The sequence below is a fragment of the Cynoglossus semilaevis genome, chromosome 1 (assembly GCF_000523025.1).
Source record: "Cynoglossus semilaevis isolate Cse_v1.0 chromosome 1, Cse_v1.0, whole genome shotgun sequence".
Classification (NCBI taxonomy): Eukaryota; Metazoa; Chordata; class Actinopteri; order Pleuronectiformes; family Cynoglossidae; genus Cynoglossus; species Cynoglossus semilaevis.
In genome coordinates, this window is record NC_024307.1 from 15,013,085 (window position 1) to 15,027,464 (window position 14,380).

Below are 14,380 nucleotides of genomic sequence, written 5' to 3' on the forward strand. Positions count from 1 at the left end.
CATTAAATTACTCAATATAAATAGATGCTGGTTTTAAACGTGTCTCCTTGGTGACGTGGGAAATATTACTGAGATTGACCTGCTTAATATTTTTACTCAAACTATGTGAAAAGCATTCTCAACAGAGTGAATAACAAAGGATCCAGTTGTACTTGCAGTTTTCCTGACATCCTCGTGTTGTGTTTGCTGGGGAAAGTGATGGACTGAAAGCTTCCATGTTTGGAGACCACCATGGAGTCTGTAAACAGAATCTCCAGATGGTATTTGGAATTTAAAAAAAGGTTTCCCCACATATGCTACTGATGGTACTGACTGATCAACCCTGATGCCCTGAGGGTGAGTGGAATGTGCTTTTAACTAAGTCATTACTCCTGTTTAAAGAAGTACTTGTTAACTGCTTCTATTGTGTTTTTATTATTATTATTATTATTATCATTATTATTATTATTATTCATACTGAGTATCTGAGATGTTTGAAATCGTTACCAACCGACTACTGGTTGCAAATCTGACACTACATCCCTGTGTTGGACAGTGCTTCAGCTGTGCGGCTGCTGGAGACAGTGATGGGCAGGACTCTGAGGACTAACCAGTCCCAAGGAGGAGGACCAGTGCTAGGAGTTAGTATAGCTACAGAACCGGGCTGGATCCCTACAACCGAAAGACGGATGCTTCTAGTATCTGCTGCCGGAGACTTTTCTAGACGATACCCCCGTACTTCTCACGGGAGAAGCTTTCAAGTTTTCAAAGATGACCGCTTTACGCGTTTCGCTGAGTGAACGGAGCTCCCACAGCGGCGGCAGAAGAGTCGAGTCCGGGTTGTGCCACGAAATGACGCCTTGTACTGTTAGCTGCTGTTATTGTTGACTTTTTCCTCCACATTAATGAGCCGTGAGTAATGCTCTCAAGAAAGAAAAGCAAAAACGAAGCGTCGAAACCAGCGGAGGTCCAGGGGAAATATGTGAAAAAGGAAACGTCGCCGCTGCTCCGAAGTAAGACGCGCAACAAGTACATTAGCCAGAGTTAGCCCGCTAGCTGCCATTAGCTTGTTAGCCGGACAAAGAGGAGTTTACTTTGAACTAAAGTTAAAGTAAAAATGAGCTAACACACAATGACAAACATACGACATTGAAAATCTAAAGACATTTTAACTCGGGGATTGTGTCTCAAGTCTTTAATTAACTGTTTACTATGTGTTTTAGCCTGGTAATTAGCTTTTTGCTAGCACAGTGTTGTTCTGATTCAGTATGAGCTGCAGTAGCAAAGTTTTTATGGATATATGGGAGATAACGGTAACCAGAATGTTTGCTTTAAGTCATTTGTGTACCTATCTTTGACAGACTATCGTGATCATTATTTTGTCCTTTTTGTGGCGGGTCCCTAGCGGTTGCGTACAGCTATCCTTAAATTTTTGTATATTAGTTTGCAATAAAAAGAAACTCGCCTGATTAAAAAAAGTCGCAAAACGTTATAAGGAAGCTAACCACTTGTTGTACATTAAATAACACTGAAACAAATTATTAGTGATCAAAATTAATTAATCAAATATTAATTAGTTGTAGATAAACAGATATTAGTCATCAACTATCGCACAATGACAGTTGATCATTGTAGCCCTTATAAACACATTAATTCATGTCATTTGTCCTGTCTGTTTGGTGCACAGCTCCACAGAAAAGAGGAGTTCTGTGCTATAGTCATTTCATCACCACAGCAGAAGCAGCTTTATTTATCACTGTACACACACGTAAATATATGTCCTTTCAGTAGGAGCAGTGGGCTGCACTGTACTTCACCCAGAAAGTTGGGGATTTTTGTGGGGCTGGGGTTCAAACTGGCAATCACTCTCCCACTCCTTAAAGTACCAGGTTACATGCTGCAGTCTGAATGTTATCAATTTGAACCACAGCTTACTCATTTTGGAATCAGCAAAACAATGAGTAAATTGCAAAGCTCTCCTTTCTGTATTTGTTGTACTGTGCCATTTTCTAAATATGTAGTTTGAGTATTTCAATACTCGGCTTGACAGCTTTGTTTTGGAATTCTCCTTTCTTGACTGTAATATCTTTGAATCAGAAAAGTCTGGACTGTCAACAAAAGATGCTATTTGACTGCAGGATGACATGCAATTATCCCAGTGTTATTGGTGGTTACCTGTATGTGTTAGTATCTATTAGAGATGGTTGAAAACATGTTTTAAATATACACTATCAGTTAAAACGTACCTCATTATTACTAAAGCTCAAACATGACCTTGCATCTTCCAGGTCTAAGATTTGATTGTAGTTTGAAGTGTCCCAGGTCTAGACACTTTAGTCTAACCTAACTTTTTTTTTTACAGATCTTATGCCATCATTTATTCGCCATGGACCCACCATTCCCAGACGCACAGAGGTCACTCTACCTGAGATGGCGCCCTCTGCTTACCCTCCTCCTAACCGGGATCCCGTTGTATCCCGCAACAAGAGTTTCCTGCGCACTCCTGTACAGAGGCCTCCACACGAGGTGGCCCGGAGAGAGAGCCACCGCATGTCAGCACCACCGTACCTGCCTCGCAGCCTGGGTGACCTCCCGCATGAGTACGGAGGTTCCACTCAGTCTTTCCTCACAGACGTGAGCCCCATGTCTGAGAACGGAGACCCTTCCCGCTATTATTACTCTTCTGAACCTTATTATGACACTCAGCAACACCAACAGCAGCAGCACCAACAGCAGCAGCGCCAGCAGCCCAGGAGGGTCCCTGAGCGCTTTCCTGAGGACTTTAGATTCTATGAGCACAATGAACATAACTTCCAAAGAATCCCCCGACAGCACACTCCTCCAGCTCCAAGCAGACCCCCTTCAGGTAAACACAAATGTTTTTCTTTTCTGTTCCATTTTTTGCCTTGTGGAACAATACAATGGGTTGTATTAATAATTCAAGGACAGTCTTCCTTAATTTTACACACATTTTTTAATATAACTTGTGGAAATAAAGCAGCGATGATTACATTTTTAACTGACCCCAGCATTATATAAGGACAAGTGAGCCAATGAGCATTTAGCAATCTTCTGTCGAAATGAACATCAATGACCTAAAAAAGATACCAGCTCTCTGCAGTAACATTTTACGTTGCCGTTATGCAGTTACAGTTTGCATATATTTCCTAGATTTCTTTCCATCTTAATCTATCATTTGAGTAAGTCACAAAATAGGTCTGAAAGCACACATCTTCCTGCTGTGGTTTGTCTTTCTGCTCCAGTTCATACAGAATTTCTTAATCATATTTAACTATGAGTTATACAGATTAGCCATAACTATTCTTCATTTATTACAGTCCCGATTACTTGTGATAACTCCACAGCTACCTAGTGATTATGTAGACAAAGACTATTTTACAACCATAGTTATGATATAAAACATCTGACCAAAGCCAATGACTTACAGTCAGTTACAAAAGTGATTTCTTGTGTCAAGCTATCTGGTTTACAGCTAAAAATCACCCAATCACCAAAGTCTTGGATAAATGTTGTGTTCATGATGTGATATCTGTGAATTGGATGCAGGCTGGTAGTGGTTATGAGAGCGAAAGAAAAAACAAGTCAGTAAAAGAATGTCTTAGGAACCGTTTATCACCTTCTGTCAGACAGTTCTATGTTGTAAAGTAGAGTATGAGTGCTAACTGAAGTGTAACATCAGTGGTTAACTTCAGTTGCATTGAATGTTTCCGGGATCACTGGAATTTTCCAGCACACTCTCAACGCTAGGGAACCTTTTACTTTAGCTGCTGGTAGACTCGTTAGCTTCATGTACATTGTTTAGTTTAATATCTGGCCTGTCCGTCACATGTCTTAGTGCAGACCTGTCCGGAGTGCCCTTAAACAACCATTAGGGTCTCTGCATTTCTCAACTCTCTGTTTACTAAATCTAACTGCTGGCAAACGTCCCCTGGTCAAATGTCTCAGCCTCAGCCTCTGCTCACTACACTCACTGAATCATCTGTGCACATCAGGACAACCCTCTTTACTGATCTTCTGCAGGAAAATGCCAAACGCCTCCTGAGCAACAGCGTCAGCAAAGATCATCCTAGAGATTGGGGGAAAGGGATTTTCTTTTTATTTGATTTGGTTTAAAATAATTCTCCATAACATACTTCATAGTCATAGTAATTTTCTTGCGATGTGATCTTAGCCGTAGAACAACCATTTGGAACTTGCTAAGCTAAGCACAATTTGTGGTAAAATGTCATTGTAAAAGTGTTCATTTAATGCTGTCAGTTTAAAATGAGATTAAACCAAAATGATTGATCACCTCATTGAGAGTGTAAAGGTCTAAAAGAATGACAGAGAAGATGGATAATTTTACCACTGTGTTCAACCGGTCCATCTCTGTGGTGAAGGGTGATCATTTTAGCAGAACAAAAGCTGCCAAACAGGACCGAGGTATGTCCAACTGTTTGGATACTTGTCAGGCTCCGTCTTACCTCTGCAGCATGATGAAACACAATGTAACTGTTGACATTACACACACACACACTTGAACACTGAATTGATTTCTAAATGATAGAATCAGTGCTGTGCTTCATTATCCAGAATGAGCCATGAGTCAGGATTTAGTAATCTTCTTATACCCAATGATATAAAGCTACTGGGATAAAGACTACTGTTAACTATTACAGGTAACACAACTACTGTGTTACCTGTAATAGTTGTTGCCACATTTTGTGGAGAGGTGTAGAGTCGGTTCAGACTTCACAATGTGTACTTGAAGCAATAACAATAACTATGCTGAAATATCTGAGACAATGTCTCAGCTGATAAAAAATACATAGAAATAATAATTTAATTTTAATTTGTTTGTGAAAACAATTCATTATCTATGTGTAATTAATATACAGGTCATAGGTCAACTTCCTCAAGGACAGTAGTGAAAGAAGTCATCTCCTTTTGGCTTGGCTTGACCCAGTACAGTTTTTCTGTCATCTTTAAGTCTACAGTGTGTCTCGGTTTGATGATGATGATGATGATGATGATGATGATGATGATGATGATGATGATGATGATGATGATGATGATGATGATGAGAGGTGGCGAGGCTTATTAGAAGGCGGAGAAAGAGTCCAGTTTCTGTGGAGTTCTAACACATTCCGTCCGTCCTTCAGCCACTGCCAAAGAGCTCCTTTGCTCCGTTGCTGTCACTCTGGTGCAGAATTTATCAGATGCTAGCGACCATTTTGCTGAGATGCTTCATTCCTCCCACATTCTCGTGTGTTTTCAACCATTTCTGCAGGGGCCCTACAGGCTCCTTCAGTTGGAGTCACAGTACTTTTTCTCAAAGCTCAAGATTCAACATTCCTCACTGACATATTTCACCTCTAGAATTCCGGGGCCTTTTGGAGTGAGCTCCAGTTGGCTGTCTGCTCTTGGAGGGTGTTTAAGAGTTCATCAGTGTGTGTCTGTGTGTGCATGTGTGTTTAAGAGAGAGAGAGTCTGTCCATACAGAGATGTGGGCCTTCCTGTCCAAACCTTAACAACACTCCCATTTCCTACTATTCATTAAAAGATGTCGGTCAAATGGTGATGGTCCCTCACACAGTATCGAAGTCAGAGAGATGAAGCAACTCTTTGACTCAGAGCTGCATCAGTCATGCCTTAAGAAGTGATTCATTGCATTCCTGTCTTGCTGTATGTACAATTACCACATCTGAGGGATCTGTGGAAAGCTTTGCATTCCGTTGCTTTAAATGACATTTTCCCACACATGCTGTTTTTCAGATTCCTTCAAAAATATTTTTCAGCTCCCCAGAGGCTCTGTGCCTTGGCAGCTGCTCTGCTGTGTGTTTGTTCAGACTTTGCTCTCTCTCCCTTTTAATGTGTTTAAAAAAGAAAAAAAATGTTTGTTTTCTTCAGGAATAGGTCGGATACAGGCCAAATCCCTGGGGAACCTCTCTAGTCTAACAGCAGAGGACCTCCCACTTCCAGCAGGCTGGACCGTCGACTGGACCATCCGTGGCAGGAAGTACTACATCGACCACAACACTAACACTACGCACTGGAGCCACCCTCTAGAGAGGGAGGGGCTCCCCCCGGGCTGGGAGAAGGTGGAGTCAGCTGAGTTTGGGGTCTACTACGTGGATCACATCAACAAGAGGGCACAGTACCGACATCCGTGTGCTCCAAGGTACGATGATGTTGGGTTAGAGTCCTCTACGGTTGCAAAACGTAATCACAACAGACCAGCTATCCTTTTGAGAATAAATACAAATGTAATCCTTCCACTGTGGTGGTGTTGAAAACACTTGGTCTGAGACCTTGTCTATCCACTGCAAGTGGACTAAATCCTACTGCTGATACTTACTGTTCTATTTTCCAGTGTGCCTCGCTACGATCAACCTCCTCCTCTACCACCTCCTGTGACCTATCAACCACGTCCTGCAGAGCGGAACCAGCCGGTGCTGGTGCCAGCGAACCCGTATCACACAGCCGAAATCCCGGACTGGCTCCAGGTTTACGCCCGTGCCCCACTCAAGTGAGTACCATGAACACACATGGACAAAAAAACAACAGGGTTTAGTCAGAAGGGCGATTGTTAGGAAAAATGTTTCCTCTCAATTTCATAGAATCCTTGTCTTCATCTGACGTAGTCTTGAGAGGAATTGAAACAACCTTTTATTTACTGTGAAAAACACACATGTACATTTCTTGTTGTCTGTGACTGTGACCTTCACTCCAGTGGCCAAACAATCACGTTTTTTATCCTACACAGACAAGTATGTGAACACAGCACTCTCACATCAGACTCTTGTGATTCAGTGCTTCAAAAAAAAGAGAGGATAAGTCGTATGATTTCCAACTTGAATCTTGGATTTTATTTCAATAAACACAAACTCAGCAGATCCTAATAAAAGAATTTAAAGTTTTTTAAATCTCAACTATCACTGGGTCTGTTCAAAGACCTTCGACATCTTTGTCCTTTTTGCTGAAGTCACAAATGCCTTGAACAGAATGAAGTAGTTCAGCATTTAAAACCTAGTCCGTTGGGATGAAGGAACTTCCTGCAGGTTTTCCCCGTCTCAGCGGTCCCATGATTCCTCAAGCTCTATCCGTGTGACTGATGTGTTGGCTCACATTCCAGTTACAGTTCAACTGTAGTGTCAGCCATTGTGAAAGTGTCCTCCACAGTGCTGCAGGGGAATTGAACATGTCTTCACACTCGTAGTGATCGTTTCAGCTGAAACAAGAACGTGTGTGGCCCCGTCACGGATGTAGTTCACGTGAACGTGTGAACATGGGTCATAATAGGAGATTAAAAAAAAGTGATTTTTATGTTTTATGTTTTTTCTAATTCCTGGAAATCCATTCCAGGTGCAACATCAGGAATTTCTGGAAATCCATTCCAGGTGCAACATCATCACTGACATAAATGCATCCAATATGTTTGAGATCTCGTCCAAGTGACTTATTTTTGTGAGCCCAGGGTGGACTACGACTTCAAAATAATAACGTAATAATGTCTGCTGCTCTGGTCTCAACCGAAGCAAACTCTAATTGATACAGCACTCACCACTGAAGGCCTTAGGTGTCTGTTTACGTTTAAGCTTTAATGCAAAACGAGAGGAAAACCCAAAAGATTTCTGAAAACATTCTGGATCTACTTGCGCTCGCCCTCATTGTCCGATCAAAGCAACATTGGCACAGCAACACAGACGTTTACCATCGGTTTCTTCCCTCTCACATCAGGTACGACCATATCTTGAAATGGGAGTTGTTCCAGCTGGCAGACCTGGACACGTACCAGGGTATGCTGAAGCTGCTCTTCATGAAGGAGCTGGAGCACATCGTCAAATCCTATGAAGCATACCGGCAGGCGCTCCTGTCAGAAGTGGAGGCGCGCAAACAGCGGCAGCAGTGGTACACACAGCAGCCCAACAAGAACTTCATGGGGAACATGTGATCCATGCACATACCGTATGTACACCCCGGGAAGCTGCAGCACCACGCCCCCATGTGGTTTCTATAGTTTGGGAGCGGTCACAGTCTCCTTTCAAATTGTGATTGACTCCAAATTGCCTCTTTACCAAACACATCTGTGCCTTCACTTGATCCAAATATATCAGCCAGGAAGTTAAAACACTTGTTGGCATGTGGAGGCGGGGGGGAGGGGTGCTCCTTCCCTGCAATGGACACTCAGTTTACGAAGGTCCACGTTATTGGAAAACACAAATGAAGAAGGAAAAATCTGGGGAAACTCACTCACGGTGCCATTTACAGCCACTGCCCTGAGGACCACAACTGGCTGTATGGACTTTCAAAGACTAGAGTCCACATTTTAACTCAAAACACTACAACATTGTGCCTTTCAAAAAAATAAATAAATGCAGCATTTTTACAATGTCTGCTCTTAGGTGTGGACGCCAGCTACTCCGTCATTTTTTCCTGTGGGAGAAAACGAGCGGCAGCTTCTTCTAATTTGTCCCCCCAAAATGAAATCCTTTTTTTCCCCCTTTTGCTTTGTTACCCTCATAAACTGAAACCAGTCTTTTTATGTGACACAAAAAATTGTGTGTTTTTGTTTTTATTTTTAAATGACAGACTGTATGCTTTATAAGACAATCCACCAAAACGTGTAACAGATATTTAAGTTTTGATATGAAATGCGTCTTTATTTAAAAGACCCTTTAATGGATGAAGCATCAAAGTTGATGCAGTGCCTTGAGCGTCTCTTGACTCCTCGGCATTACTGTCAGGAATTTTATTTTGTCGATGTGTATAAAAAAATAAACATAAATAAGCTACTGGAACTGAAACACTACAGAAGAGACACTTTGTTTACCAAACAAGTGCAATTCGATTTCTTCTTATTTCATTCTTTCGTCACCGACACGTCTGTTTAACTGCGGATTATTGTGGAAGGAGAGGTTCTTGAAAGCTTATTCTATTGAATATTAATTATCTAATCTTTTCTAAGACGTTCAGAGAACCTGGATGATATTCTCCTGCTTTGGTTTTTAAAATGGAAGGAACGACTAATGTAAAAAAAAAACAATATAGCTTTAAAGAATAAAATATCTATTTTGTATGTTTCAAAAAGACATATACCTTTCTACGTGTCCTAGGAGTGTGTGGCCTTTTTGGTATCAGTAAAATAGGTTTTCAAGGAACGTTGTGACTCCACCTCAAGAGTTCTTCACTATGCAAGAAGGTCTCCATCTCATCCTCTCAGAATGGTTTCACCAGTTTGTACATATCTCGTTTTGTGGATTTCATGAATAATAATAAAACGATAAAAACTGCGGTGAATAAAGACAAATCTTCAAACTTGTTTGACTCTGTTGCTGCTTATCGAGGTTGTTGTTGAGTCCGTGTAACTCTGTAAAAGTTACACAATTAAAGCTAAGGTAACAGACAAGAAAAGTCACGGTCAATGAGGAGAGTGTGGTACCATATAAAATGGCAGGAGTGGCAGAAAAGTACATGAGGCAGGTTTTGCAATGCTAACAGACAGTTGAAGATCTTGAGATTTCAATTGTGAGTTACCAGGATTGGAAGTTAATCAGCCAACCACTAAGGTCGAGTAGTTTGGAGATAAAGTCACAGAGACGTCTGAGGAGGTTGGGAATGTGCTGAGTGCTCGGTGGTCATTATAAAGATGGAGCTGCCAGGAAGAAAGAAACAGGAAGACACCGGAACAAATTCAAGGATTCAATGAAGGACATTGAGGTTCTGGATCTGACATTGGAGGAGGATCAGGAAAGTATTTAAAAGGAGACTTGAGACTAGTTTCCAGTACTTTGGTCCAACATTATTTATTTATTTGTAACTGAACGTCTGCAGTACATGTGCTGAAACAAAGCGGTGTTGACCTGGACGAGGTTCATTCACTTGATCATTCAGTACAGAGCATGTAAATGCTGACAAGAGCCGTGGTAGAAATAATCTCCTGAGTCAAAGAAAAAAAGGCAAATCCACGTTTCCTCCTCCTTCTGATGGACATTTCCAATTCAGAATAACTTTGCTGCCGTACTTCCACATGTTCCACTTCTCTTTTCATCTGAACGCTAATGGATACAACACTCCCAACAAATTCATGAAGAAATGGGGCTTTGGAAAACCTCACGGATCTTAAAGTGGACCTAGATGGCTCTTTGTGTGAAGGCCTCACTGATGCTGATTATACACTGTGGAAGACTCCAGAAGCCACGAGGCTGCAGTGCCTTCAAATCTTAAAGCGTTGAGGTCAAACCTCAGTATAAACTTGCTAAATACGCATGACAGTGTTTTCTGTACTCTGCAGAAAGGCAGAAAAAAAAGAATTTCTCTGCTGCAGCTGTTTAACACGCAGACATTCACAGATCAATGTATATTTACTCATTAAACTTCTATGCAGACAGAGAGCGTCTGAAGAGAATTCCCACCAAATCAGATCAGAATTAGAATCAGAAATACTTTTTGATCCCCAGGGGGGAAAACTTTGACATTTGAACTTTCTTACTTCCTGTTTAGCTCAAAAGACAACTGAACTTTTTACTTATGGGATTTGAGGAGCTCTGTGTGAATGAGGCTTTCAGAGGCTGGTGTGGTGTCGCTGTTGTTTTCAATTTTTTAAGGCTCTGAACAACAAATGCAGAATGTACTTTTTTTTTTTTTTTGGAGGACGACAAAGTTTAATTCCTTTTTATGCAATCCTGAAAATTTCCAGATATTGTTTAACACATAAAAGCTTTGCTGTCATTGTTCATTGTTGGCGCTTACACCCAAACCAAGGCAGATTTATTACTTCAGCCCTTGTTTACCTATGTTTAAAAAAAACAAGTCTGAAAACTATGCTATTTTTTTTCTTACAAATATCAATCAAATAAATAATTCCCGAAGCACATTTATCACCACAGCAAATACAAATATTCTCCCATGCCTGCTGAAAGCAACGGAAAAACCATAGCTAAATTCTTTGAATGTGACATAATGCGTCGTGAGGACAATATATTTAAAAAAAAAGACAGACCGTAACCACACATGTACAAACATACAGTAACAGTCAGCTTAGCCCAGAAAGTCAAACACAAAACTGTGCCGTCACTGATAGAAGCCTTTTGTTTGCAAACATAAGCTGCTGCACACACAGTCAGGGCCCGGCCTGCTTCACCACAGATGATTCAACTTAGTGTGTGAAGATGATGAAAGAGATGAGGAATGAGGATCGTTTTTCCGAAAAGTAGGTCTGTCTGTGTTGCCCCGCCTCATAACATCTAACAGCTAGGATTCCTGGTGGACACACCGAGTCTACATTCCTCGGATTTGCTCGAATGCTTAGTACGAAAACAACAATAGTTTTCAGTCGATACAATGGAAACTGAACTGGCTGTTTCCTCCTGACCTCAGACCAAGGTCATCGCTCACACATATAGGGGGTGACTGGGAGGAGGTGTTAGATATAACCACACACGATGACCAAAGTGTAAAGTGGGAAATATAGGAGGATTTATTGTGTGAACCAGTGTGTTTCAACTAGTGGGGATTGGCCCAGAAGTGAGTCATAAGGCTGAACTCTGGGGTACAGTGAGTGGACCAGTCATCAGTGAAGCTCCACAGAATCTATACATATGTATATCCAGGATTTTTTTCTGAAGAAATTGTGGTCTCAAATGAAAGTTGCAGGCATTTTTACAATGCAATTTACATCTTTTCAATTATAATTTCATCAGATTAACTTTGAACAGGATTAGACCGACATGAAAATTTAGTCTAAAAATGAATCATTTGGCCTAATTTTTTTTTATTCACTTCCCTTTCAAAACCACCGAAGTTCTTCAGACTCCTTTGAGACTCAGACTCCCTTTATATCCACACTTGACAACCAGACAGTGACGTCTAGTTCATTACAATGGTCTATGATGGTGGGTCACTAGATTTATGCAGTGAGATAGTCAAACACACTCTCCTCAACTTAGGATTTGCTGAAAAGTTAGGGGGAAAAAACAGATTTTGGACAAAACTGCCATCGTGCAATTTAAAAATAAAATACAATTACCACTCAGACTTAGGATAATAACAAAGTGTTGTTCCCGTCTGTTGCTCATGTTGCTTAATGTAAACGTCTCCTTCCAGAATCCCCTGTAGACGTGTCTGTGTGTCTGTGTGTGCCAGGCTGCTGTGGATGAACAATCACTTTTTACACGTTATGGCACAATATCACTTTATCACAACATTTCAAAGTAAACTCTTACATTAAACGTACCTGGGTTCAGCAATGAAAGATGAAGGACATGGACCACTGACCATGCTGATGGTCCATTAGTCAACATTATTCAAAGTGTCAGATCCTAGATAGTGTTTCTTATAATCAGTGCTAAACATCAGAGAACAGTCATGAAGGAGGAATCACAGGTTTGAAGAGAAACTTGCATCAGGAATAACAATAATAATGATGATAACAGAAGAGGAGCAGACTGATCGTTGGACATGTTGACGTTTCCGCTGACAGACTTGCTGTATCCCAACATGGACACTTGAGTTTTCACAGACAAAAATCAACACACTACGACTCGCGTTATCCAGCAGAAACCTTTGCTTATACGTGAACATTTAACAGTCCTTTATTAAGTAGTGACTGTATTGGTGGGCAGTGCCAACACCAGGATTAAAGAGAGCCTGATGAGTGAGGATGTCCCTCCTCCTCCTCCTCCTCCTCATCTTCCTCTACTGCCTTCTTCTTCACCTCCTCCTCCCTTTACTTCTCCTCTTGCTTGTTCCTCACCTGAAAGTCCGAGCCATGTTCTGTCCAGATCTGATCAGTTCCTCTTCTTGTTCTGCTCGTTGGCAGCCTCGTCCACCTGCGGTCCAGGGAAGGCGTGGTGACACAGGTGCCTGTGGTTGGCTGCTACGTTGTACAGCTTGTAGAGAGCCTGTGGGGGGTTACAGAGGTTACAGTAATTGAAGGCGTTAAACTCTGATGATCTATTTGTCACTTGATCCAACTTTGTGGTCACACACGTCTGTTATCTGCACCTATAGGGCGCCATCTCTGGTGAAGGCTTTTGTCTCATATTTTCAATAACAAAAACAGCCCAGTGAACACCACGTGTCACGTGGACCACAGTTACAAAAACGTTAAAAAGACTCTTACCTCGTTGGTGCTCCCCTACGGTAGCATTAAAGGGACAAACATACGTGTTGTGTCAGCGTTAAATGCATACATGTCATGTAACACATGACGCTAAGCATGTGCCCATTGGCAAACTGTAATGTAAAATGTACCAAGTGTTTTCTGCAAGTATTTTTAATGCGACTACTGCCACCTAGTGACCGACAGACAACATGTCAAGATATATTTTTATTTGTACGGCTTAAGTGTTGCTGCTAACACCTCTGAACCAGTGATTCCCAACACCGAAAATTATCTCACGTCACTCAATTGGTCTATTATTGGTCTAACTATTATTAATTTATTGCAAATATTTTTTCTTTGTTCGTCAATGTGTGACAGGCAGAGCAATGACATTTTCTGCTAGGAGGCAGTGGATAGCTATTAAAGCTAAAAAAAAAGAAATCTCTGTGTGTGCCTTTCTTGAATTCCTGCCAGTATATCAGTGTTGTCTTCAACTCAACTTTGAAGTCATTTAAACTAGAAGATTATTATATTTAATTACATATACTTTTTTGAGATTTTTGTTTGGTGGTGTGTGGGCTTGTTCCTGATGATATATATGTGACGTGGCTCAAAAATGCAACTGATGCGATGTAGGGTTAAAATTACATTGCAACAGAGAGTGTTGCATTCGTCTGTTCTACTGTAGACATTTTAGATTATTCTCCAATTATGATTCTCTTAGTTTTACATGATTCTGAAATGAGCACAGACTGGGCAACACTGAGCTAGTGTCTGGGCCACGCACTATACGATTCTGAAATGAGCACAGACTGAGCAACACTGAGCTAGTGTCTGGGCCACGTGTGGCACACAGGCCTACCTGGTCCCACAGAGCACCAGCCACCTGGTCGATGACGGCGCCCAGTTCTCGGTACTCTCCGCTGTAGCGTATGTAGGCCCAGGTGCAGAGAGTGATCAGTGCCAGGCCCAGGATCATGTTGCACAGGCTGGCGATGATGTCCACGCCCACGAACCCCGTGATGCCCGCTGCCACATACATGACAAAGATGACCACGAAAAGCGTGGCCGGCGTGCGGGCCGCGTGGAAAATGTTCTTGGAGTCATTGTGCTTGATGTACTGGACGAAGACCTCGTCGATCTCTCCCTCCAGCTGCTGCAGGTAGCGACGGCTGAACTCCTCGCCTCCCATCTTCTTCACCCCCTTGAACACCTGCAGCGCCTCCTCCCTGATGACGCCGTGTCGGGCCTGCAGTTCACTGGGGGCCAGGAAGGGTCGATCACCGCCGCATACCT

At 41.8% G+C, this 14,380-nt stretch overlaps 2 protein-coding genes across 5 annotated transcripts in view; one reads left to right on the forward strand and one right to left on the reverse strand.

Annotated features, from left to right (window-relative positions):
• The first annotated feature begins 537 nt into the window (after nt 1-537).
• sav1 (salvador family WW domain containing protein 1) lies at nt 538-9,300 on the forward strand. The gene is made up of 5 exons (XM_008312984.3): nt 538-992; nt 2,342-2,845; nt 5,890-6,160; nt 6,353-6,508; nt 7,720-9,300. Exons 1-5 carry the CDS (start codon nt 899-901, stop codon nt 7,931-7,933), a joined length of 1,239 nt encoding a protein of 412 aa, XP_008311206.1. The 5' UTR covers nt 538-898; the 3' UTR covers nt 7,934-9,300.
• Nucleotides 9,301-9,453: 153 nt separating this feature from the next.
• The window catches only part of atl1 (atlastin GTPase 1), a 12,211-nt gene continuing 7,284 nt past the window's right edge, over nt 9,454-14,380 (reverse strand). For 2 of the 4 annotated variants that reach the window (XM_008313001.3, XM_008312994.3), the window contains exons 12-14: nt 13,947-14,378; nt 13,103-13,117; nt 9,454-12,881 (exon numbers count right to left, since the gene is read on the reverse strand). In XM_008313001.3, the coding sequence (XP_008311223.1) occupies nt 12,768-12,881; nt 13,103-13,117; nt 13,947-14,378 (561 nt within the window). In that variant the 3' untranslated portion in view covers nt 9,454-12,767. The remainder of the gene's footprint in view (nt 12,882-13,102; nt 13,118-13,946; nt 14,379-14,380) is intronic. The other 2 variants (XM_008313019.3, XM_008313010.3) reach the window with 1 other exon arrangement.

Bases quoted from the DNA above. Each gene is read 5' to 3' on its own strand.
- sav1 (XM_008312984.3), top strand. From the start codon at position 899: ATGCTCTCAAGAAAGAAAAGCAAAAACGAAGCGTCGAAACCAGCGGAG. The intron at 993-2,341 runs GTAAGACGCGCA...TTTTTTTTACAG, and splicing joins AACGTCGCCGCTGCTCCGAA to ATCTTATGCCATCATTTATT. The intron at 2,846-5,889 runs GTAAACACAAAT...TGTTTTCTTCAG, and splicing joins TCCAAGCAGACCCCCTTCAG to GAATAGGTCGGATACAGGCC.